General features: G+C 40.8%; 2 protein-coding genes across 7 annotated transcripts in view; one reads left to right on the top strand and one right to left on the bottom strand.

Moving 5' to 3' along the window:
* Positions 1–4,973, top strand: part of SMPD4 (sphingomyelin phosphodiesterase 4) — a 23,624-nt gene extending 18,651 nt beyond the window's left edge. For 3 of the 5 annotated variants that reach the window (XM_039560770.1, XM_039560769.1, XM_039560772.1), the window contains one exon: positions 119–642. In XM_039560770.1, the coding sequence (XP_039416704.1) occupies positions 119–445 (327 nt within the window). In that variant the 3' untranslated portion in view covers positions 446–642. Of the gene's footprint in view, positions 1–118; positions 643–3,138 lie in introns of those variants that run through there. The other 2 variants (XM_039560771.1, XM_039560773.1) reach the window with 2 other exon arrangements.
* On the bottom strand, positions 916–26,993 carry MED15 (mediator complex subunit 15). Of its 2 annotated transcripts, XM_039560776.1 has the most exons (18): positions 26,853–26,993; positions 21,883–21,970; positions 20,649–20,700; positions 20,148–20,177; positions 18,750–18,965; positions 17,969–18,228; positions 16,820–17,179; positions 15,661–15,750; positions 10,865–10,984; positions 5,957–6,099; positions 5,522–5,649; positions 4,518–4,652; positions 4,053–4,116; positions 3,825–3,891; positions 3,206–3,366; positions 2,843–3,009; positions 2,607–2,705; positions 916–2,460 (listed from the first exon to the last, which is right to left on the bottom strand). In XM_039560776.1, exons 1-18 carry the CDS (start codon positions 26,918–26,920, stop codon positions 2,324–2,326), a joined length of 2,385 nt encoding a protein of 794 aa, XP_039416710.1. In that variant the 5' UTR covers positions 26,921–26,993; the 3' UTR covers positions 916–2,323. The 2 variants fall into 2 exon arrangements, with proteins under 2 accessions (XP_039416710.1, XP_039416711.1); XM_039560777.1 differs by lacking the exon at positions 10,865–10,984 and having other exon boundaries at positions 16,820–17,188.

The raw sequence follows: 26,993 nt of genomic DNA, 5'->3' as shown, positions 1-26,993 counted from the left end.
GTGCAGTTTGAGCCCCCATTTCTTATAATCCTCATTCTATAAATGAAGAAAATAAAGTAAGTTACTTTATGACAGTATTTGCAGGAGGACACTAACTTCTAAATGCTTCTTACCTCAGTTTGCTGATCAGATGGAAGTGCTTTGCTCCAGGGAAGATTTTGTTGGCAGACTTTGTCGCTACCATCTTACCAACCCCCAGCTTGTACAGAAAATCAGGTACAGCCCTGTGGTGAGGGACAGAACAAGCCAGAACTGGGGACCCAGGATCAGTCTGAGGTTTCTGGCCAGCTACAGGACTCTGATTTCTCTGCTGATGATCTACTTCTTTGCATCCTGGTTTTACATTGGGCCAGTTGGCTGCACATTCATTATCCTAATTGGATATTTTCTTTATGCTGTAATAATGACTTTTTTCTTTGAAGGATGGAAACCACATGAACACTAGCTCCCTCTTCTGGCTTGTAAAAATAAATGTTTTAAGGATGAGCCTGGGATTCCATGACTAAAATGTTTTAATTTTATCAGACCTTCCTAAAGTATTTTTTAATACTAAAGTTAATGGAGTTTTATAAACAATGATGTGGCCTTGTAGAGATAATCAGTGTAAATTTTATTTTTATAAAAGTGTTCCTGTAGACTCTAGTGCATACGTTGTTTGGGTTTTTTTTTTGAGGGGGAAGAATGAGCCATGAGTATTTATAAAACTGAAGCCATGCCACACGTAGATCCTATCACTAACCTCTTGACCAGGTTTTCCAGTTCACTCAGGACAGTGAGGACAGTGGTGCATGAGATACAGAGCCATTTATGATTTCATCCCCTAACCTTCAAAGCCTGTAAGTTTTCACTTACCGTAGAACACAGTAACCCTCATCCAGTGACACTGGTATCTAACAGGGCAAGAGCAGTACAATGTTAGCATCCAACACAGGAATAATAATAAATTTATTACAGTAGAAACAAGCATTAGCTCATGTACAAAATACTGATAGCATTCTGCTGCCTCAGTCAGTGCTTACTAAGTACCCACATTTAAAAACATCCTAAAACTGATGACACCACATGGATTTACAGAGGTCATAGCAATTTCTTGACACTACTGTAAGAGAGCCCAGCTACTCTTTAAGGTTTGCTGCACAGTACGGAGAGAGAGGGGGCAGGATATAATTGGAACATCTGATATTTGAAATTCTCCTGCACCAGGAACTTAAGAGGGAACAACTTAGACACAGGGAAATATGAAAAATGTATTAAATTCGAGTTACTTGTGGTAAATGTTTTAATGAAAAGTGCCCAACAATAAGGCAGATGATGACTGACTTGAGTGCCCATCATTGTTCAAGGCACAATATATTAGTTGCCAGTTCTACTCCAGAATGTTGTTTTTTGCCTTTTCTGTTTAAACAAACCGATGTAGTATAGAAACATTTTCAGTGCACTGCATTAACTCCCAATGGAAGCCAGATGCCTCAGAAAGACTCTGAAAAGAAGAAAAATAGCTATGAGCCTGCTGGATTGATTTGTGTCACTTGGCCTTTATACTGCTGATCCCTCCCCCAGCTTTACATACACATTTACTGAATTTACAGAGCAAGTCAGTGTGCACATTAGTATCTCTTCTTCCTCATCAACCTTACTCTTTTGGAGTGGTCCATGCTAACCAAAAACCATTTATACAAAGTAGCATTTAAAATAAGCTATAAAATACCTTTTTTGCTCTGTTTAGTTCCACATTCCCACCCCCAAGTATAATTATATAATTATCCAGAGTTACCTCACATATTTGAGGGATGTCTAAAAGGATGTAATTTATCCCATCTCTGGGCAAAGCTAATAATCAAAAAGATTTCCTACACCCACTGGGAAGTTTGCAAGCACATTCTAGTTGCAGCTCATTTATTTCTGGGGCAGTATCAGGTCACAAAACATACAGTGTGAAAGAAATACTGGCACTGAGCAAATGTTGAAGCAAATTAGGACATTTTTTCCCTACCCCTCTTATACCAGACTCCCTGATGGAAGTCCACATATAATTTCTTCTCTAAGAAGACAATAAAAACTCATCCTAAATACAGTCTTGAGAACCATATATACACATTTTGTATATTTGAAAAGACTGGCAAAAGTCCACAGAGGCAGAAGAGAGAAAGCACGAAAGCTAAGTCTAACATCAGGTTCTCTACTGAACCTGATAACCTAGAAACAAAACAACATAAGGCTTCTTTCTTCTGAAGTAACCTCCCCACACTGTGGTTTTCCAGTGCCATGTGGAAGAGGGCAGCTGTTGAGACCTTTCTTGCTTCATGATTTAGGAGGTTAGCTGTTACGCAGCAGAGAGACAGGCCTGACGAATGCTTTGTGCCCAGGTGTTCAAGAGTGCTGTGACTGAATGCTTGTCTGGGAGCTGCAATAGTTTTGAAGTCATGTATCGATACACTGACTGCAAAAACGGATTGGCTGCTGGAAAAAAAAGATAACACATAAAGGAAGTTGTCATAAAAATCATATTAAAAACATTAAAGTAAAAGAGCAACATTAGGTGTTCACAATTCCCCGCTACTGCCACATACACATGCCCAACAAATGTCATGGCAGCATCTTCATACCATACTGTCTGGGGTTCTTTATCCACAGAGGGCTCTGATCTGGATAGTCTGCTGGAACACTGAGCTGGAGTGGTGGGACATTTGGGAGATTCTTGTCATCTAGAAGGCAAACACACTTCCATCAGAACAGAGCATTTCTTGCCAGGCAGTAGGCTTTTTGTGCATAATTGAGCTTGGTTTCTAGCCTCTGAATCCCAAGGAGGAACCAAACTGCACATTTCCCCCTTTCTTCCTACCTAGCTTGCATATGAGATGAACTGTGCCATTATTACTGCAGTGTGAAGGATCCAGGTTCACCAGGAATTTAGGATTTAATCTTGCAACTTCTCCTTGTAAGACATTTGGTATGGTCTGTCTTTCATCCTCTTCATATTTCCGTTTTCGAGGGGAAGCAATTGGGGCCCTGTGTAAAACACAGTCCACAAAGGGACCAGGTGAAAATGTGCCAACACTGTACTTGTTAAATATTTCACATGTGAAAAAAGAAAAGCTATGTCATCCCCATCCATAAACCCATCTGTTCTTTTAATAGTTTCTACAAAATCATTTTTCCTCAAATAATGAGCACTGAAGACAGGCAGCAGGCCTGTGGTACGTACGTGATGGGCTGCCCGTGAATCGCCGTCATCGCCGGCATGAACGTCCGATACAGGGAATGGTTGAAGACTGGTGAGCGGATGTTGGCCAGAACAGCATCCAAAAGTGGCTGACACAAGTACTGCTGTTTGGTAGGGGGCACTGGGGGAGGTGGTGGAGTAGGCTGAAACACAACAGAAGCCCCTTTTCTTTTAATCATCACCAAAGATAGAAATACCTACTATTAATTCTGGAAAATTTTACAGCAGTAAACTTCCAATGCATGGAATGCAAATGATTCTCAAAACTGTATATAGTAACATTAAGGGAGGAAGTAAAGCAAAAAAACCCCATATGCAGTTTTGGTTTAGGAAGGCTGTCCTGAAATCAGCCACAGTCCCTAGAAAAAACTATTCAAGTCCTGGCACAAAGCACTAGAAACTGCAAGTTCAGTTAAAAGATACATACAGGTGACTTACATGAAGCAAATGCTTGCCCATTTTTTCCTGTTTTCTTATTTTGTCCAACCTTACTTGAAGGTTTAACAGCATGAGTAATAAAAACTGCAAAAATAATCCTGCCAAATCTTAAAGACTTTTTGGAATGAATTGCTTATCTTTGCTGGCACAAAGCATTACATACCACAGCCATATCATTTTTCAGCTTCTCCAGAGCAATTTCACATTTCTGCAGCGTCTTCAGGGGGCACCTGCAGAAGAAGAGAAATTGCATCCACATCACCCACAAAATGGGCACCTCAGCTGAAGTGTTTCTGCTATCTGAGCCCCACAGACAGCCTCAATGGCAACAGGGCTGGGTGCTAAACAACAGAGTTCTGGAACAGTTGGGAAAACTGACAGAAAACGTTACCGCTTTGAAGGGTCAGTCAGGATATCCAAGAGACTCTTCATTTTACTCAGGTCCTTCTTCCTGTCTGAAATAGTATGAGAAACACAAACACTGACTACAAGAATAGCTTCCATTCTTGCAGACAGAAATAAAACATACTGTCAAAAAATGAAAACATGAGGCAATACTAAAGAAAGTTGTGAGGATTAAAGACCTGTCATCTAATCCTAAGTATATCCAAAGCATAAACTCTACATGTTTCAAAATCATCAGAAGTAAAAGAAAAACTGATGAGAATTTAAAGATAAGGATTTTGCCCACTCTTCACACTAAAATCTTTAGTTAGAAGCAAGAAAGCACAGCTCACTTTCTCTCACATTTTTAATCCCTGAAAAAGAAGTCACCATAAAAGACAAAGTACTGCTTCTTTCAGCAGATAAGAGAGCTGACACAGAGAAATGCATGGCCAAATATAGGAAACCTCACCTTCATTTTTATCTATTTTATTGATCATCCTCCGGAGTGGCTCAATGTATTTTGATAGCTGCTTGAGTTTTTCCAGATACTGCTGCTCCTCTGACTGACCAGAACTGGCTGGACTCATGACAGAATTTGGATTTCCTAGCAAAAAGGAAGACTGCATGTCACAGGGTGAAAAAAGATACTGCAGAACATTATTCTCGCGTTTCAGAATCTTGATCTCAAAGTGTAGCTCATGTCAAATATCCAAAACCACAACTGGATGCCCTCCATAGTTTTAAGTGCTTGCCCAAGCCTCTAGTGTTGTGTAGAAATAACATATTCCATGGGCAGAACAGCAATTCCCACTTAATCCGTACTTTTCTGAAAGGTTCCGAAGTTCCATAAACCCATTTTCTAGGTCTTTATCTTGCCTTCACTCTGATGCTTTAAACACTAAATAAATACAATAAATACACTGCAGTTTTTGTTAAGTGGGTCCTTTCCTAACTGCAAAGCATACAACACTGGCATGAAAAGGAGCCGGTATGTCACCTCCATTCACAGTATCACAAACTGCTTATTGTGTCTGGGAGGGAAGTGCAAAGTGCCAGAGGACACCTGGGAAGGTGTTCTGGAGCAAAGCAGCCTGCTCCTGCAATTAAGTGGTTATGTCCTTTACAACTGCACAGTGTCACTAAGGATTCCTTCCTGTTGGAACTAAGGAATGCCTCTATAAACTTGCTCCATTAAATTAAGTATCATTCTTTTTTCAAAATATGGGGGAAGTTAGAAAAACCCATTACATGGTTCAGTGATGAGAAAAGAGGTTTCAATTGACTTTGATTTGGGAATCCAAGCTGTTGTGTTATGTGGTGTATGTGACATGTTCACTACTTGCAATGCCAGCTGCTACATAGAACTCTTGGAAGTTTACACTGTGCCAAAAATAACGGGTTTCCCAGGAACTATTACAGTTACCAAAACACAGCCCAACTCATGGTCTGCAGTATAGCTCTCAGATCATTTACCTGGAGTGTTTAAAGGACCTGGGGATGGGACACTGAAGTTCTGAGGTGTTCGTGCAGCTGCTGGGCTTTGCGATGGTTGTGGAGATGGACTGGGGAGAAAGCTGCTGGGTGATGGAGCAGGGCCAGAACTGAAAAATAAGCATAAAATCAAACCTGAATCTGACAAGGAGGGATCATCAGCCTATAAGCAGATATGATTTTAGTAGGCATTGTTATGACACTGTAGTTCTGCCTTGGTGAGGATTTCATACACAGATTCTTTATGCAAAATGGGGGGTTTCAGAGTGTATTCAGCAGTCTCCCCTGTGCTCCCAGTGCAGTTGTTATTAAAATTCATTCACTTCACTGGAAACTGATTAAGAGATATTGAATGTTTTTGAAAACCTCACACTTATGGCATTAACAGAAGTCCTCAAAAGCTGCAGTGTGGCTCACCTGACGTTTGAGTTTGGCTGAGAAGTTGGCTGGCCTGGCTGAGGAGATGGCTGCGGCTGTGGTGGTGGAGGCATTGACTGGGGTGTTTGAGCTTGCTGGACAGGAGATGGGGATGACATCATGGTAATATTGTTCTGGCTGACCTGGAATGTGGGAAAAGATACTATCAGTAACAACAAAAGGGAGTAGAGGATGGGAACCTAACTAAAAGGCTTTACCTGTGGAGAGAAGTGTATCCCCAGGCCTACAAGAAATGAAAGCATTAGTTTCCTTTCTCCTCCATAAGGACACTCCCACCTGTATCATTCTTGAAGCTCTCAGGGCAGTAAATCTTACCAACTTCAGTAGAAATAACCATTAAAACTGCACATAGCTTGAATTAACTGTATAATAATTATTTTGCACTGCCCAAACCATCATGTTGCAATTAAAATGTCGGAAGTGCCATGTGAAAAACCTGGACTTTATTAGAACTAAAGAAGAGCAGGAAGAAAAGACAGTTCCCACTTAATTAAGAGTCAAAAAACCCTCCTTATTAAACATTTTAATTACAGTCTTCAACGGTCTGTCAGACTTGACTGTAGCTTCTCAACTGGTTTTCTTTAGGAAGAAGGAAGAAAAAAATTAGGTAAGCCAAATCACCAACATCTTGTTTAAATATTGAGTTCTGAAAATCCGGGTGGAGATAGAAACTCCAAATGGAATGGCTGGGTGGAAAAAAAAATGAAGTAGCTTTCTGACCTTTGGAGAATGATGAAGTGTGCCTGAAGGACAAAAAGTCAGGTAAGAGCATTTCCAGCACCAAACCAGGGGTAACAACTAAGTTTATTCTGTACATTCTACAGTGCCAGAGCTAGATGATACTCAAATTTGAGCAACTTCTCACATTTGTTTTAACACACATTTTTCCCCTTAATCACTTAAAACCAAACAAAAAAACCTGTGCAATGGCAGAGGCATGGTATAGTAATGCAGATATTAAGTGATCATGTTTAAGGCACATGCAGAGATCTTATGACTTGAGGCTGTAAATAAGTACATACAAAGATAAATGGAATTAGCCTGCAGAGGCAATATATTGTGGCTCATTAACCCATGTGTCCAATCTGTAAGTCATTGATTACCATCTTTGAATTAACAACTCTTCCCTCAGTCTAAACCATTTTTAAGCGAAAGTTCCAGTAAGTCCACGAGTCCCAGACACTTTACAGGCACTGCAAATTGGTGTTGCCCTTCACTCTTTTGTTAAATATCCATCTAAATAATCCAACTGTATCCAGAGGACATGATATTTAGCACACTGGAGTATTTTTAGCACATTGTCTTCTTTCGCATGGACACATTGACTACAACAGGAAATGCTTTGCTTGGTACATCACATTGCAGCTATGCAAAAGGTCATAGTCCCCCCCCCAAAAAGGGCACAAACAATCTCCAGCTCAGTGCAAAACTGCTAAGCTTGGAGATACTAGTTTATCATCCATTACAGAATAGTTTAAAATCAAATGCAGCCTGACATACTATGATGGTTTTTTTCTATCTTCAATAACCCCAGTACCTTTGCAATCTCTCCCACAAAGGTAATACCTAGATCAAGTGAGGCTGAAATGATGTTATAAATCAGCTACAATATCTTCCTTTTCTCCATAGTCAACAACTACTGAGCCTGTGCTTACTGTTTTCCAAAGGAGGTGGATTCTTTAACAGCGTGTCTCTCCTCAACAGCTGGAAAAGCATTTCTGAGATTGAAAAGCACAGTTTGCCTCTGACACCAGGCAGCTCACCATGTTTGGAAGGAACCTGGGATGGACACTGCAAAAAGCATTCCCTGATTTTTCACAAGTCTATTTAATGTGCTATTAGGCAGCGAGTGATTTAGAACTTACCCATATGGATACTCCACCCATTTTTCATCAAGTCAGAGTAAGACCGCTTGGAGTGGTTAATCATGTCCTGAGCATCAGGCCCCTGTTAAGTGTCTCACGTTGGTCACACACAATTATGTCTGAACACTTACATGGAGGGAGGGAGGGAGGGAAGGAGGGAAGGAGATTTCATTAGGTTTTTTTGCCAGATTTAGGTTTCTGTGTGTAATTCGGCACCAAGGACATTATTTACATTAATTTACAAATGCTGCAGAAAAGCGAAAAGGACATGCAGCATTTGCTGTGTACATAAGCACTGGATGAATTGAATTTTTTTGCACTACCCCTCCTCATTCAAATACATGCACAGGCAAACAGATTTCCTTCTTGCAACAGGTTTGCTCTCTGCCAGCTTCATTTCAGAACAGCAAAGGCCAATGTCTGATAGTAGGCAAAATTGTGACATTATCAAAAACATTCATAAGTGGGCAGTTCTGAACTTACTGCCTTAGTTTTCTTTGACAGCAGTTCATTTGCTACATTATTTCAGTTGTTCTATAGAACAGATTTAAAGATGAATTCAGGTTTAGGTTCCTACACTGTTTGCAGGACACAGATTAAAGATTGTAACAATGTCATGAAATTTCAACTTCTAGGGAATGCTCTTTGCAGCTGACTCTGAGTAAAAAGAAGGCTTAAAAAACCCCAACCAACCAACCAAACACACCACAAAAATTGCTATGAACCCAAAAGACAGAAAAACCCCTCCTCTCCAGAGCTTTAACTCCATTGAACCCATTCAACTCCAGAGTTAAGCCATGGTTACTGATCATTTGTATACCTTGCATCTTCAACAGATACAAAGAAATGCAACTACATATTTTTTCACTGAGGGATATGAATTTCTGCACATAAAAACATGTCCATGGACAGCTACTACAGCCCACTGAGTATGAATTTGCTCTGTGACTCTACAGTGACCTGATCATGACACCATACTCTAATTTTCTGAAGTCTTGCCCAAAAGATATTTAGGCTTGCATGATAAAAGTTTGTATTTACATCCACTAAATCAAAGCTACTCTTAGTGTTCAGAGCACACTGTCCTGGAAGATAAACCCAGCTATGAGTTCTATCTCCAGTTTGCTGAGTCTCAGGCACAGAACAGCAGTCAGGAGATAAGGCTGGTAAGGGCTCTCAGTTCTAACTCTCTTTCAAATCAAAACACCAGGTGATTGTGGAATACAATGTCATATCAGCAATTTGTTTTGTTTGAGAAGACTATAATAAGCAAAAAACCCCAACCAAACAAATAAACTCACTGGAGAATCAAATGAGTCTTGTGACAAAAAAAGGACAGACTGTTTTGTCATATGGGGTAAAAACAAATAGCCACAAGGTATTGATATCACATCTGGTCCTTCTGTTGAAAAGCATTCTTCAGTGCAATACCAAGATTCTTTCCTAAAGAGAAAATACACCCTGAACTACCTATCACCACATCTAAATGGATTTTGATACTATAGTCAAGGAGAGGACATGCTCTTAAATGAGTGATTAATAACCGCATATATGCTACAGCCCTTCACTCCTATTGTGACCAGCTGCAAGGACTCTGATGACAAGCAAGTTATGTACAACAGACAACATTAGTTAAGCATTTTACAAGATTAAGAGGTGTAAAAGACAACATTTCTAATTTCTAATCTACCTAGAACCTGAACAAAATATTTTGGCAGACAGTACTAGAGATTCATGCTGATCCAGAGCTGTCAAGTACATGGCAGGTCAGACAGCCTTTCAAAACATGTTTCCGGCCACCAGTAAACCATGACTCACTCACCCATCCTAGCACCTGCTCAGGAGACATTTTCACACCAATCATTGTTCATGAAAAATTTCTCTTCTTCTTCTGCTTTGACCAGTTGTTCAGGCTTCTACATCACTTTCATAATCCTTGGCATGACACTGAAAACACTTCTGATGACCAGTTCACTTGGTGTCAGAAATCAAAGCTCCTCAGTAACAATGACAGTGCTAAAAGACCACCCTATGGCACTGAATGCTTCAGTCTTGAGAAGTCATGCTGTGAGTCAAATATTAAATATAAGCAAAATTAATATTTAAGTCTCCATGGGAAAGCCTCAAATATTGTGGATATTTCAAATGGGAGATGATTATCTCAGTATATATACTACAGTGCTACAGTAGGGCTACAGTGACCAAAGCACGAATTACCCTCTGACTCCACAGCTATGCCTGAGGTTTATGACAGTTAACATATACACACTGTCCTGGATTGAAATGACCATCCATCTTCAACCAGAAGTGACAACAGATGTGTTTGCCTAGGACTGCAGAATCCTTCTGGTCATTGTCACTACCTTTGCAAACTCCTGAGAAGAAATGAAGTGCTCTGACCTCATGCATTTTCCAGCCACAGCTGGATAGGAGCTGCCTTCCTGCCTACACTGGTTCTTCTCTGATGCAGGTACAAGTGGAATCCTTCTGGCAGTTCCTCCTACACAACCATGAAAGAAAAGAACAGCTCAAATTTTTCTGTGTCCCTGATATCATGCCAAGAAGCTGCTCAAACTGAAACAAGCCAGGTTTACTAATAAGGCAAGAAGCACCTGTACAGAGCATGAACATAAGCCAAGCAAGGCCCTGGACACAACGCAGCCAGGTACACTGCGGTGCTGACTTGCAACAGTCAGAAATGCACACTCATGGAGCATGGACCTTTAATTTGAGACTTGAATCAATTCTGAACATGGAGAAGTTTTAAATGTTAAAATAAAGATCTATGCCACTTAAAAAATGCTTTATTTGATAACCCAAGTTCTCAGAAAACCTGTTACTTAAAATGAAAAATGATCCATAAAAAGCCACAACCTAAACAGACCAACACCCTGAGTAACACCAGCAAGTTCACTGTTAGATGCAATCGTGAATGTCCCCTTGCTTGAAAGGCAGTGCTACAGACCCAGGCAGTGAAGCTTTGCACAATTCCTGACACAATGTGCTTTGTCCCAGTAAATACCTGTGGCATTTGCTGTCCGCCCAAGGGGATGGAGCTTGGTGGTGTAGCAGACACAGCGGTGGTAGGCGGGAACCGTGGTCTGATTTGCATCCCACCTCGGGCCATAGGTGCGGTGATCATCTTTGAGGACAGAGGGACAACAGACAAAAGTAATCGCAAAACAAGAAATGCAGTGCACTGGCAGGATGAGAAGCACATGCAACCTCCGGGAACTGGGGAGGGGGGAGCGTGAAGGGAAGGTTAGTGAGCTTTTCTCTAAAGGTTAACCTAACGTGCTGGCTTGGAAATCAAACTCCTTTTTGTACTCCTATCTGTTTTCAGAGAGCACCTAATGAGTTCCTGGTATCTTGAGAGAGCCGATATGCAGACTCAGATCCGTGGGTCAAAGGTTGAGTATCCTGTCATTTCCACGAGGGGCCTTTCCTAAATTTTTCCTGACATCTTGAAGTTCTAAAATTCTTGGAAATAAGTACTCTAAGATTGCTGTCAAGAATGCTCCATATAAGAAGCTCTATAATGCCATAGGTTTCTGATGTGCTTTCCCCCACTGTGGACTCCAAGGATTTAGCAGTATTTGCAAATGCCCCCTCCATTACAAGACATTTTGTCAGACAGTTCAACAGCAACTGTCAGTACAATGCTCCACAGTGAGCAAATCTCACACCAGCCTAACCTATGCCAGTATAACAATGCCAAAGACAACAAAAAGGACTTCCAGGTTTGAAAAATCTATTTCCTTCCTGTTACAACCCACAGAATAAGTCAAATATACCTTTTAAATTTCCATAATGTTGACAAATACCTATTCCTCTACTACTATTTTAAAGTAGTATTAGGACTATGCTGCTCTGCAGTGTCTAAAAGTACCTTTCAGAACCATCAGCCTGCATAAGCCACATATATATATGTATAGCCCTCTGTTACTTAAAATTTGATATTACACCACATACTGAGAATTTGAGGTAGTATTCAGGTAGCTTTGGCAGATTCACTTATCAGTCAAAGAGCTTCTGTTTGGTACTTCAAAGATCTACACTAAGTTCTCTGGGCTACCTGTTTTTCCTAGCTTACATGTTACCAAGGAGCCTACACAATCCTAACTAACCTAAGAGATAATGTAGTCTCCTTCCTGTAAATGGTATGAGGCACTCCTGCTTGGTGTTTATGTAAATGGACTGAAGCAGCCAGCAACATGTCTCTAGAGAGTCAAAGAATGCATGTGCTTACAATTGTTAAAAATAAATAAAATTAAATACAACATAGCAAGACTGAAAAAGGAAAGCAATAACTGATAAAGAAAATAGTGTCAAATTCAGCACAGCTGTTAGTTCACAACATCAGAGCAACGCAGTCCCTTTCCATCCCGGCAAAGAGGGATGGTCAGAGACAGGATTTCAAAAGGGAAACAAATGAGAGCACTTCAGACATCACACACACATGCACACGTGCACACACAGCATGCAACAGCCGCCACGAGCAAACACAACAACCCAGCACTGCCACAAAGCACAGGTGAATGCTACGAAGTGCAGTGAAGAGCTACAGTATCAATATGAGAGCTGGTGAAGCAACATAACCCTAACAAAACCAAAACAAAGGGGGAAATTGCTAGGGGGTGGAAGAAAAAATATCCTTTCAGGCACAATCACCCCATCTTAGACCCTCGTGAATGCACACAGATCTCTGGAGCGTGTGGAATCCCAGGCATGTTATGGTGACCCACATGTCCCATCTTGGCCATGTTTCTGAAGCCACACCACCAAAGTGTGAAGATTTAGATTACTTCCACTGAGGCAAAGGAAATTAGAAGAATATTCACAGGTTAAGTGTCTGGCAAACCACTGAAACCAGCATGACAAACTCCAATTCAAAGGCTCCCAACTGTCTGTAGTACTGTGGTTGGTCAAACAAGTGCACAAGCATACAATTTTGGGTTAGGTTTTTTTTGTATTTTTTGAAATGTGTGCTTTGGAAAGGAAATACATACATAAAATGACACCAATTCCACTCTCTTAACAAAAGTAATCTATTTTTTCCCAGTCTCCAGCTCGTTTATATTTACAAAACCTGTAAATACAAAATCAAAACCCTTTGACAATGGAGTCAAGAAAGGGGGTTCCAAAGCAATATATCCATAAAGGAGTTACTCTTACAAAACAAGAACACAGCCAGAAATGTTTAAGTACTTTTGAAAAAGATTTTAACTGAACACAAATCTGCCTCCACAAGTGAAATTGATTCTTATGGGGTAAAATTCCAGACCCTGTAAATTGAGATAAATCAGAGAGCAAGAAGAGGATCTCCCTCCAAAGTAAGCTCCAAACCCCATTATTTGATAAAAATGAAGTGGAATAGAACAATAAGAATCCAGAACCTGTAATTTTCTTTTATCTAACATCCAAACATTCAGCATTCCATAAATACACAGCTTCTGGTGAGCACACCTACGTACAGTGCCACTGCCACTGCACTAAAGGCAGCTCAGATTTTCAAACAGCAACAGCCACTCTGCATTCTGAGCACCTGAAGGAATTGCACCAGAACAGTGCCTTAAACTTTACTGATACTTAACTGCAGTTGATTACAGATTTTTTTCCTTGGTGCTGCAAGCATTTTGTATAGCTCCCTGGTTGCTAGGACACTACTGCTATCAGCTTCCCTGTGAGTTACAGGCTCACAAGGATGAGACACCCAAGCAGGATAACATTGACCTGTGTGGTGTCTTTATAACTTCAGAGAACTTCAAAACTCACATGAATCCACATTTAAATCCAAGACTTTTATGTACAAAGGATTTACAGAAACTTTATGGAAAAGAAAAAATGCAGACATAGCAAGCAAAATTCCCAGTTTGAAAGCCCTTAAAGACTAAGTTTAAATGTAACAAGCAAAGACTGGGATAGGATTTGTTTATTAAAAAAGCTTCCCTGAACCAAATAAAGAAATCAAGGCAGAATTATAAAAAATGCTGATGCTACTGAAAAATGTACTAAATACAAAGCAAATATCTAGTCTTAAAAAGAGACTTCTTATAAATTAAAGAAAATCCTTATACACTCTCAATGCTGAAGCTGCATTGAATATTATATACAGCCACAATCTTAAAACTACTATACACAGAAAACATTTAGACAAGTACAAGAAACCCATTTAGTTACTGGACTTCATAGTAGTAAGTGAATTTTAGTAGACTCATATTGCAATGGCATCAACATAAATGGAGTAAAGCCCATATGTGGAATACTCCAAACTCCATATGTGGTAGACAGAGAGCAATCCCCAAGTTTACTACACAGGACTGAATAAAGCTGCAATACAAAACTCGCTGTCAACCATCACCCAAAGCTTTTCAAATGTGCTGTGCTGTTAAGCCACTGGCACATGAAGTCACTAAACAGGGCAAGAATCAAGTTGACTCTACATAAACACAATCCATCTGCTTCAGAGTTGAAAAGAGCACCATTAGAGTTAGTAACAAGGAAAAAAGTCAGTATCTCCTTCCAGTCCCCTAAGCTCCCACCTGGAAATTATTTAAGAAACAAGCAAGTTTTAATTCACATTTCAACTGTAGGAAGAGAATTCTGCATTGCTGCCAGTACTGTCCCAACTGTACTTACCGCTGCTCAGCTTTTACATCCTGTGTTACATTGACACAAGCCAAAGGACCAATTCAGAAACAGAACTTGGCCACACCAACAAGGACATGGGCCACATGAGAGTTACCATGCTAAAGATACCCTCCCTGATACAAGTCTGTACACTGAAGAAGCAATTGCTATCATAGTCCACATAAAAAGCTTCTTACTGAATCTATACAATTACTTGTACACTGAACGGAAAATGGTGCTTGAAAAACATGGAATATCTGGGTATACAAAAAAAATTCTGCCATTAAACCTAGTCAGCTCATTTTATCTGTCTGCCTCTCTCTTCATCTACAAAGTAGTGATATTTGTACTTACCCATGTCTGTAAAATGCCTCAATATGAAACACTACAGAGGTAAGCCACAAAAGACTTTCATATTCTTGTGGAAAATGGGATCAGAGGTTCAGCTCAAGCCATTCCCATTTTTTTCCCCATGTCTCCTTCATACCAGACACACATCAAGAAACAACCACTGGGGCTGCAAGTGTATTGCAGGATAAAAAAAACCGTGTTAGACAACAAGCTTTCACCCAGCACTTTTTTTTTAAGTGTAACTCTGCACTTGTGACACACGCCATTTGTTCTTCACAATTCACATCCAGAACAAGAGCAATCTAGATCTACTGCCCATTTCACTCAGAAGAAGAATGAAAGATGAAAGGACTGAAAGGGGAATGCAGAGAGATTTCATTGTCTATACTATTCTTTTTTTATAGTCAATACATGAAGATGGAAGGTAAATCACATAAGATAGCAGGCAAAGATTCACAGTACAGAAATCAGTTTACACAACAAAGCAGTCACCTAAGAAAGTTTAATGAAAGAAGAGGTGATACACTCCAGGTACCAACAGTCAGACTTGTAGTGTGCCCACAGGAGATCGTCTTACTCATGTGCATTCCTGTGTCAGTACAGGCAACACTCGTACCTACTTGGGACAGAGAGCATGCACAGAGAGGTTGTCAATGAAATCCTGCCTCTGACTCCAGGCAAAGGAGAAACAGCATAGAAGACCATATCCCCTTTATACAGGGGATGACCGATGTCAAACCCCTCGTCAGAAACCACCAGAAACCCAACTCCATGCTCATCTCTAGCATGCACTTGCCACAGGCCTGTGACCTGTGATACCGGCCCCTGGGCCCTTACCTGCCCTGAAGCTCCCATCTGAGCAGCTTGGGCCTGAGCTGCTTGCACTGCTGCTGCCTGCTGCTGCTGCTGGACCAGCTGAGCTCTTACCTTGAGTAGGAGAACAAAAACCAAAGTAAACATACATACCTGAGTAGGGTATGACACTTCTGTTTCAACTGCATTGACTATGCTCATTAAAAAGGGTATGGAGACAAGACCAGCCTCACAAACTAAAGTTCTTGAGATTTTTTGTGAAAACAAGTTCCCATGTTTAAAACATTTAGAATAGTTTTCCCACAGACTGCACACCCAATTCAACAACTTCTTGCAACTTCTTACCTGTACTACCAGGTCTTATATACAATAATAGATACTTAACTTTCTGGCAAAAAGTTCACCAGCATTTCAAATGTTTATACATTCATTACATCTGTCAGTGTGACAATCATGACATTTAACTACTCCTAGCTTAGCTGATAGGAGCACAAAGTGGAGGTATCAACTCATCCATTTCTGATGTGTGGCTGACACTCCACTCCCCCCCAGCAAGGCCCGAAGAAAAGCAGGTCTGAGCTTCGGCTCAACCGCAACCTATGGAGCCCAGGTAAAAATGACCGTAACCCTTCAAAAAGCTGCACCACTAAGAGGACTACCAGGCAAGAGATTCAACAGAGTAAAACGACTGTCTTACCCACCTTCTCTTCAAGGCAGGAACAACCAGCATATTAAACTGTGACCAAAACCTCCCAACATGGCAGCAGAAGCAAAGCCAGCATGGTAGAGAGATAACACTGGCTGCAGTCTAGAACACTTCAAAGTACTTGCTCACGTTGTAGAAAAGCAAACAGCACTGAGATAATTTTTCTTTAACCAGAGTATGTTTCTTTCTCTTTTTTTCACTTGTCCATTCAAGAGTGAGACAAGAAATTAGTTTTAAATATTAGTTGCATGAATGGTTTTCACAGATTTCCAAAACTCCTACTCTTAGTTACAAAACTGCTCTGTACTGGCAGGCCCAGATATAAACCTTTAAACACCCTGTATTCATAACTTGCTAACTGCAGAGCTCTTAACAAGTTATGGTTTTCCTATTTCATTATTAGCAAAAGTCGGATATATTTTTTATTTCTCTAGATGATCATAACAAATCAACAATCAGCTGGTCACTAGCCCTTACCTGCATAGCTTTTAACTGCTGTGGCGTAAGGGTAACAGGCATAACCTGACTGGGAATTTGTCCTGAGATTGCCTGTGGTTGAGATACCATGGGCTGGGGTTGAGGCTGGGATTGTGGTGGAAGTTGAGACTGTTGTGCCTGAGCAACTTGTTGTTGCTGTTGTTGCTGCTGCTGCTGTTGCTGCTGTTGTATCTGTTGCATCTGCTGTTGCATGACTTGTTGAGGTGGCTGCTGCTGTATCTGTTGTTGTGGTATTTGTTGCTGCTGTTGCTGCTGCTGCTGTTGCTGCTGCTGCGCCTGCATGACCTGTGCTGCCTGCAGCTGCTGCATTTGAGCAATCCGCTGGAGCTGTTGCTGCTGCTGCTGCTGCTGCATCTGAAAAGCAGGAAAAGCCAGCATGATAAAGCTTCCAGCAATGTGACAGCAGACGTACTTTTATAGCATAAACCAAAAGTAAACAGAATCCTAATACATCAGATTGATGTTTTAAACCCAAAGGGTTTAAACCTTTTTATCCACTCATCCTTCATATATCTCAGCCCTAAATGGTGCTATAGCTTGTATTTCCACATTACAAGCTTTCCTGTAACTTTTAAAAGCAAAGGTGAAGTCCATCAGCTTCTCCTGTACAAATGGGCTCAGATACAGTTTTTCAAATGTAATCACCCCTTACCAAAAACTGTGCAAGAATATGACAGCTGAAGTTTCCTCATCTGCTTTTGTGCCTAAGGATGATGTATGTATATATACATATGCGTACATATATTATGTGCTCCGCACACATTTTTTTAAGTGGCAACCTGTTATCCACACAATGACAAAACAGCCACTTTTGCTAGAGTAATTCAACTGCTGTTCTCTCCCACCTATTTGTGTCAGAATGAAAAACAATCCTGACATTTATAAAAAGAAAGAGACAGAGATTTTAATTCCCTATTGCTATGACGGAAGAAAGAAACAAAACATCTGTAAAACCTTTCCCCTAGCATGTAATATATTGCTGTCAATTAACTTGCCAGTCTAACCTGAAGCCCTACCCTAAAGTGGAAATGTGTTAGTAACAGGCAGAGCTGATATTTCCACACAAGCCAAGCCTCACTTGACAAGTAACCAATCACCACATTTGCCATTGTAGCTGTTTGTCATCACCTGCTGTTGGTTTTGCTGCTGCTGCATCTGCAGTTTCAGCATGTGCTGCTGCTGCTGCTGGACAGCCTGCAACTGCTGCTGTTGCTGCTGCTGCTGCTGGGCCACCGCAGCAGCCGCTGCCTGCTGCTGCTGGACCTGGAACTGCTGCTGCATGGCTGACTGCTGGGCCTGGAACTGCTGCTGCTGCTGCAGAGCCACCTGCTGCTGCTGGAATTGCTGCTGCTGTTGCTGCTGAGCTATCTGCTGAAGCTGAAGCTGGGCTACAGAGAAGATAGACTGTACTTAAAACATGATACCCAAACAATGTGAGATTAATTAATGTCCTTCATTAGCAGTATATACTTTTGCTTCCTCAAATGGATGAGGCACATTAACAGCAGAATTAATTACACTTTGTACTACCAACTTCTAATTCACTCTGCCTCCACTGAGTCAGCAACCTAGTAAAGAAAGTAAAAATGTGCAGGAGGAAATGTGCACCAAGGTCACCAGCAGGAAGCACCATACCATGGAAAACACAGGTGAGCTCTACAAAAACAGTGTTCTGAAGCTGACAGGATGAAAGAATTTGCTCATACGACGGCTACACTGTTGCTCACTATACTAAGGAAGACATTTATCCAATTAGGTAGCAGTACTTAAAATCAAATCCTTCTGCAGTTCACTTGGCTGATTTAGCCAGAAGTGTGACATCTCTTCAGCACCTTTTCCTTAAGGAAAGGACTTATTACTGAAAAGCTGATCTAACAATTTCAGTGGCTGAAGCAAACTGAACACTTACTCTGCTGAGTAGCTGTAGAGACACCAGGCATGCCATGAGGGGCCATTCCTGAGGTTCCAGGAGGCTGCTGCTGCCCTGGGAGACTCATCTGCTGTGCCATTGGACCAAGGCCTGTCATCCCACTCATTGGCGCTCCTTGAGCTCGGGAAGCCATGCCCATCCCAGGCGCCCCTGCTGTGGGACCCCCAGTTAGATTCTGCAGGGCATTCATCGGATCTACAAAGAAAAGAGATATTGATATGCAGCCAGCCATGCAATCACTTTTCCAAAATCCTCTGCTCTCCATCATCCACTCTCTGATCTGGCAACTTCAGACCATGACTAGGTCCAATACCCTGACAAACTAAGATTCGCTGCCCTGCCTGTGAGGCAAGAGGCTTCCAGCACATCTTTGCCTCTCTGTAAATAGAGATGATTTTAAGTGCTCCAGTGTCGTGAAGTTCCACACAGATTTTAAATACATTAGAGAAAAGGAACTTACTAGCCACCTCCAAATTTATACACAAGTCAAAACAAGCTGCCAACAAAACTCCTTAAAGACATGCAGTTTTTAACCTCAAAAATCAAGAGAGTCCCACTGTGGATCTTCCTCCTTAAGTCAGAGAAGCAATGCTCAGACCAGAGGATGTACTTTGCTATACAGTTCCCTTCTAACATCACTGTTCTTATGCACTGAATGAATTCAGTGCCTTTCAAGACAGATTTCATAATCTGAATCCTGGGCACACATAAAAGTGAAGTTAAAGAGAGAAAGACAATTCAAGAGGTCAAAACACAGGGTGCAGAAGCAATATTAACCAGGTACAGAACACACACCACCTCTTTCTTAAGAATACTTATAAAATAATTCCCAGCAGTCTAGACTGCATGTTAATCAATCACAGACTGCATATTCGTCCTACAGAAGGACTAAAATACAGGACCATACTATGTCCCTAGCATGCAATGTACTGAGAATTAGCACAGGATCAGATCTAAGCTCCGCCAAATGGCACAGCACATATACCCCGCAAATGCTTCTGCCTCTGATGCAACACCTGAGGAAGCCAAAGCTGGCAACAGGCAGGAACCTGGGCTGCTCAGCAGGAGATTATTTTCAACCACTCTTTTGCTTTCATGAATCTTTGTGTTGTGAGCTAACAAAAGTACAAACAGGGAAACAAACAAGTCTGCTGTGTTACATCCAAAGCACTGTCCAAGCATGTCACCTTCACCACTGAACAACTCCAAGACTATCATGCTACCCTTCCTTTACTCCAGCAGCATTTAATACCCCAGCAAGGGAATACACAGATGCTTTATTCTTAGTACACCACAGCCCTGATTTCTAAGCTGCTCTATTTAGAAATGGAGAGTATGGGGGAAGGAAAAAAACAACAACAAAAAAGGAACTCTTACCACTGACTGAGGCTTGAGATTTCTTGTTGTCTGCAAGGAAAAAAACAATTAATCATCTTCACTAGTATTGTCACATTGACCCTTTGGATATACTCTCTACAAGAAATATATTCACATTGTAATTTAAAAAATTTTTAAAAACCCACTATCTACTGTAGTGCTAATAAAATACATTAACCTAAGCCAATTTTAATTGAATCAAAATGCTATACAAAAAATGGAAAGAAGGCAAAGACACAGGAAAAATTAGGAAGGAGGAAACATAGCAAGTTTAAAGAATTTCTCAAATACTTTTCAATTCTAAATGATGTGTGAAAGAAACAGTATTTAGAAATTAGGCATGCATACTACAGGAAGATTTTTAAAGCAACCTGTTAAGAATCACATGCAGAATCACACACAGAAGCCCTAAAATTTACTTTTTTTTTTTTTTTTTTTTTTTTTCCAGACTCAATGAGTAACCACGATTGAGAAGAAAACCAAAACTAAAAAATTACTTACGAATATCTCGGAAATGGATAATAAGTCTGGCCACAAGAGAAAGATATTCCTCCTAGAGGTGAAAAACAGGTATTTTAGCATAAGAAATGAAAACAGAATAACCATATAACATACTTTCTGGTTCTTCAGTATTCTTCCTCAACATACTGGATTTTACTTTACAATGTGTGTGGGCTTTTCAGAACAGTTCACTTCCAAGAAACAGTCTGTTTATTAACTAGGAATATTTTTACTAATACGTCATTGTGGTTGATGGTACAAGAATGCCAAGAAACCACAAAATTCACAGGAAAGAACCTCCCTGACAGCCACACTAACAGGATCCCAATATGCAAACATTATAAACCAACATTCATTTTCCACTTCTTATCCACTGTAATTCCATTTTATAAGGATAGAACCTGCTCACTTGGCACACTGAATTATTTTAGTCCTTGAATTATGTCATATTCATACTACAATAACTTTTTTTAAAGCTAAGTTCATATTACAAATACAAGTAAATTAATAACTTGGAAAACTAACATGATAGAAATGTCAGAATGAAAAGACAAATATTCTTCAAAATATTTTCTTAGTGTGCTTCTTAATGTGTAGGAAGCTGCAGAGGGCTAAGACAGCCTTCCTGCCTATGAAACAACAACTTACCAGGCAGGATGCCAACAGCAGGCGCAGATTTGTGACATCAGCATTTTAACATTTTCACCAAGACAAGTTCTATTTCAAACATGGCTTGTTTGGAGACAGCAACAGCATCCAATTTCTCATAACACAGCTCCAGGGAAGAAGTTTATGATTTGATAGAGTGCAGAATTGTACATTATAGCCAGACTTTCACAGAGATCACGGCTCTTCCCTTGGGGTTACTCTTGACAGAGCCTTTTCATTGATATCCTATGTTTTTCTGACCACCAAACTGGAATGGTGCTACATTGTAGATAAAGGAAATTCTATGCAATTCACTACACACAAATATTCAGGTAAGAAAACTGTGGTTCCATATATGCATGAAACACTGCAGCATCAGTAAAGCTGTCTTGCACTAAGTCCAGTTTGATGCATCTATTGGATGCAGAACTCCTCACTTCCCCTCAAGGTAAAAGAAGCAGCACACATAAATCAAAATTTCAAATAACTCTGTATTCTTAAGTGCACCGGCTTTGCTATTTCTGCAATTTGTTCCAAACTTCTTTTGACACCCAATAACTTCTGGAAGCAAATAGAGATGCTTTACCCTTGTTTTGGCCTTCATAAACACATGGCTCTCCATATCTTTGCTAGATTTATTATGGGCAACACCAGCTTTCCGCATAGCTTCATCGCTGAAAAAAAAGAGGAAAAAACAAGGCTGGGTATTAATTGAGGGCATCACAAAATACTTTCTATAGTTAGAAAGGTCTTAAAACAGCTTTTTACTCCTCTCTAATTTATAGATTAAAAACAAACAAAAAACCCAAACACCCATCACAAAAAAAAGCCCCAAACCAAACCACCACCACGTATTACTTAAAATTGCCACCCTTTAAAGTTTCTTCAAATAACGGAGAAAAAAGCCAACTAATTTCTAAAAGGCAACACAAATATTCTTTGCAGAAATTCAAGACCAAGTGCTAAACAAGTCATTATTTTACTGCCTGATGTATTATTTTGACAAAATACAAGGACTTGTTTATTTGAGGAAAGCTGTATGACATGATTAATGTAATCCCTGTTTGGCAAACAATGAGATTGATCTTCCTAGCATCAGGATTTTCCAAAAGAATTCTCTAAACATAAGGTGGAAAAACAAAACAAACCAAAAAAGGTTCCCTAAAGGCACAGATGTTTAACCAGTGAGTGAGGATAATGAGTGGGAGCATTGATTAGGGAAAGAGAAGGGCAGAGGTGCAGCAATGGGCAGGGTGGGATGGGACATGAGTGGAAAAGAAGGGGCATTCTCAGTACATCAAAGAGCAGCAACCAATTTGACTATGGATCATGCAAAGAAAGACATCCTTAAACAAGGAGTTCAGCTAGGTGAAGCCCTATTCAAATCCTCTAGGCACTGTCATTATCAGAAACTTCCCTGCAAAACCTGTTCTTTTTTAAAGCAGCCTAGCAGTTACAGTCTAAATTCCACAAACAAGAGATCAGGAAATACTTTCACTTTGTAATTAACATATCAGAAAGTATTTCTCCTTGACTCCCACTGCATGAGCAGCTACCCTACTAAATACACATTAGGGCACTGGCCCTAGAAGTTTCAGCCACTCTGAAGAGACGCTACTGTTTTCTTTCCCCTGAATTTCTACCACCTCCCATGCAGCAGGAATGGTACTTGCACAAGAAGTAAACCAGCTCAGCTTTCTGAATTAACTCAATGACAGTCACAGAACAGAAGAGCAGATGCTATAGATGCAGGAACTTAGGCTGCCACAACTCACACTCTTACCTGGCAAACCAGTTGCTTACAGCTAAACTGCTGCAGTCTTGAACAGAACACAGTGGAACATTGTACCTGCTGTAAGGCTCTCATGGGAAGCTGTTTGTGGGGTCTGGCAGCCACTAAAACAATGCTACTTATGTATGAAGGTTACTTAAACTGAAGCAAAGTCTGAACATAATGCAGAGTAACTATTCCTCCATGGGCAAACAAGCCTTAAAGTGAACTGCTCATAAAGGAGCTCTGCTGTGGAGGAAGAAGCTATATCCAATTCTTTATTAACAAGTCCTTTTTTTAACACTTTCCCTTTTGGAAAGGCTGCCTCTAAATCCACACTACTCTGAATCCTCCTTAGCTTTTCAGTCCCAATACATAGACAATGTATTTTGTCTCTTTCATGCTGAGAGTGCTGAAAACTGAGCAGACAAAGAGAAGACAAAGATTGCACAGAGGCAAGTAAAGAAGAAAGCAACACGTAAGTAGTACTTAGTGGATGTGATAGAGACGGTGATTGATGTGGTATCAGGAACTCGGAAAAAAATCCACAGCAAAGAAATTGTCTGCTTTTATATGTATCTACCATTTCCTCTTGACATTATAGAATATGAAGGATGTATTATCATGACTACATCTGCATTACTGAAAGTGCCACTCCAAGCTCTCCATGTCCTATCTGTTAGCATTCCAATAAAGGTTTAGACTAGGAACAAACAAAAACACACAACTTGTTCCTTGGTCACATATTTAACTGCAATCAACATAAAAATAGTTATATTAAAAGACTAGGAAAGTCAGTTTAAAAAGAGTCATAACCTTAGCACAGAGCTAAGGATATCAAATAACATTCCCTGCAGAACACCCAACCCTACAAAACTTTGGGAAGTAGATGGCACCAGCCAATTCACTTCATCTGCCTTATAAGCACTCAGTAAATGTGTATTAGATGTGTACTAAAAATCTGCCCTGATTTCATGCAGAACACTCAGAGTTGTGGTTTCACACCACAAAGTATTCAACATCAACACCAGCTTCAGGAGTTCCCTCTCCATTCTCAAGAAGCTTGTTTCCAGCCCATATATGTGCAACTCTCACTCAGGCTAGCTGGTCTAATCAAGAAATCTTGCAGAACAAGTTCTCCTTCAAAACTACCCCAGCTCTCTACGGAGTCCACACCATGGCTCCATGAATCAGTTGTTAGAGCCGAACAAGAGGACAAGGAGTTTCACAGCCAACACCACATGAAGTCATGGACCATCCCACAACTTGAGTTACATCCCGATCCTACACTCCACACAATTCCCTTCTAACACAGCCTAGAAGCAGCTCAGGGCAGGAGCCCTACACAACCACAGACTGAGTTTACAACCCACATCAGATCTGTCCTTCACGCAATACCAACATTTAAAAACATATGAAGGAAAAAAGGCCTTTAGAAAGGAGACTCCCAAGGTACCAGTATGTACCAGCTCTCTGTGAGGGCCAGAATAAAGTGGTGCCCTGCAAGCAGAAGTGTATATCCACACTCCTACATCACTGCTGACTCCTGCAACATGCTGGGAGAAGCCAAAGCTGCTTCTCAGCCTCAGTCATCTGAGCTCAGGCTTCCTCAATCTTGCAACAGTATGGAAGTCTTGCTTAGGCCTGCAGTCACACAGAATCTAATACTGGAGGAGGCTTCTTAGGACATGAAGAGCACTATTCTCTCAAATGCCCATAACCAAATCACACACATGGACCACATATCCTCAGGATACCCACTGTCCACACTGAAATGTTCACTCACAAAACGTCACTCTTGAAAAACAAAGCCAAAACCCAGAAAATTTAAACTCAGTATTGTAATGAAAACCCAAGTATAAAATTGCAATAAATTGAGACATCTATATCCAGCATATAAAGATGCACTCAAAATGAATTATGTGAATGGTTTCATGCTTTTAATGTTCAAGACCAAGTGTTAAAAATTTGTCTTGACAAATATCACTTCTTAGTTGCAGGATGAACTGGAAGACATACATACATTGAAGACTGTATTTTCATAACTGCTAGGAACAACCTTCCCACAACTTACAAAAACTTTCAGACAATTCACCAGATATTTAATTACCTCCCTCTTCCACTTACTATGTCAGCTTCTAATGACAAAACTGGGAGCTTCTGGAAAGAAATACAAACTTGTTGCATAGAGAGGTGAAGTTTTTTTAGCCAATGTATTGCTTTTATTTCTCATTCAACAAACTCTACTTCTGGCTAGCTTCATCTTATTCCAAGTGCCACATGAAACCAGGCCAGGCTGTTCTCAGATATCTAACACACAGTAATTGCTTAAAAAAATCTTGTGCAGTCACTGTAACAACTCATCCCAGTCATCCCAGTAACAGTTTTGCTTGCTTTTTAATGAATGCAAACATCTGATCCATACTGCAAAACTGGATGGAGTGCAACAAAGTGACAAAAAAAAAGACTGTCACTACATCTGTAATAAAAAGCACATGAATCATACAGAGACATCTGTGCACTTATGTAAAAGAAAATAAATAGAAGGCATTTACTAAAAGTTTAGGATTACTGTCATCTCTTCACATGCATTAACATTAAAGATTTTTTGGTCAGTAGTAGTAATTTTTTAATCCCTTGTTGTACACTTGCATTGAAACATTTATGAGCATTGTTTGCAGCTCAGAGAAAAACATTACTGTTTGCAGGGCAAATACAAACTCAGTTTTATTGTGTTAGGTTTGTATGTGCTTACTCGTGTTTATTTCCTCAAAGTTACACAGCATTCAAGGGCACTTCTGTTTGCTTGTTTTGATGAAGCAGTAGAAGAGTAGGAGAAGTAAGGGATTAATCTAACAAGATTAATGACTTTACAGAAAGTTTAGAAAGTGAAACATCAGTTGTGAGCACCAAGAAAGTCTACATAGCTTTGACAGATACACATTATCATACTTCTTCAGTGAACACTGTCACTGTTTAATTCTGAAACAGCACCTAATTATAGTAAACCCACAAACAGTCAAACTACTTACATGTTATAAAACAATGACAGTCCAGTTTTAGATATTGACTGTTATAATCAACAAAGGAACGTCAAACTTTCCAAGTATACATGAATTAGAACTTCGACCTTACTTTAGAAACAATGAACATCGCTTTCACTTCTGTGCTCACCACCTTGTATAGGGTAGAAGAGCCTTCCAAAAAAATAGAAAAAGCTGCAGAGCAGCAAAGGAATTCAAGGAAAGCAGTTGTTTAACAAAGGACAACTGAAAAGGCAACAAGTTGAACTTCCCATTAAATCACCAGCATTTTTACTTCATATTTGCCCCCAAAAGTCAGAGCAAGCCCGTAACAGTGATTTTCATGGGGCTGAATATGCCAAATTTCACAACATCATGGACGCTGCCAAAATCAAAGCCCTAAAGCAGACGGTGTCAAGCAGGGAAGGAAGTCGGTATTGCTGGGGAAGAGAAAAGTGAAAGAGAAAGAGGATCGGAAAAATTAAGTCAAAGACCATTCACGGTTACCCCCGCACAGGGTCTGAGCAAATCCTGATAACGAGGTACCCTAGCGAGAGGGCCCGTGGGAGAGGAAACACCGGGGACCGGGCAGGAACCCAGCCAGCCAGTGGAGGGCCGGAAAGCCTTGCAGAGGAGCGGACACGGGGCGAGACACAGCCCCGCGGGCGGCCCCGGGGGCGGCAGGAGCCGCTCAAGCCTCTCTGGCAGGAGCCGAGGCCCCCGCGCGGCCTACCCAGCACCGAGCCCGCGGCTCTCACTCACATCTGGCTGACGAGCTTCTGGCGGAAGTTGGCGCTGCGCCAGTCAGTCTCGGGCCCGGTCACGTCCATCGCAGCCACCGGGAGCGCCGCCGCCGCCGCCGCCGCCTCCCCGCCGCTCCCCCGGGCCTCCGCCGCGGAACCG

The sequence above is a fragment of the Corvus cornix genome, chromosome 15 (assembly GCF_000738735.6).
Source record: "Corvus cornix cornix isolate S_Up_H32 chromosome 15, ASM73873v5, whole genome shotgun sequence".
NCBI classification, from domain to species: Eukaryota; Metazoa; Chordata; class Aves; order Passeriformes; family Corvidae; genus Corvus; species Corvus cornix.
The sequence above is the reverse complement of the archived record's forward strand: the minus strand, read 5'-3'. Positions and strand labels throughout refer to the sequence as shown.

Bases quoted from the DNA above. Each gene is read 5' to 3' on its own strand.
- MED15 (XM_039560776.1), bottom strand. From the start codon at position 26,920: ATGGACGTGACCGGGCCCGAGACTGACTGGCGCAGCGCCAACTTCCGC. The intron at 15,751-16,819 runs GTAAGGGCTAGT...CTCCTACTCAAG, and splicing joins AGCAGTTAAAAGCTATGCAG to GTAAGAGCTCAGCTGGTCCA. The intron at 5,650-5,956 runs GTGAGCCACACT...CTTATTTTTCAG, and splicing joins CAGCCAAACTCAAACGTCAG to TTCTGGCCCTGCTCCATCAC.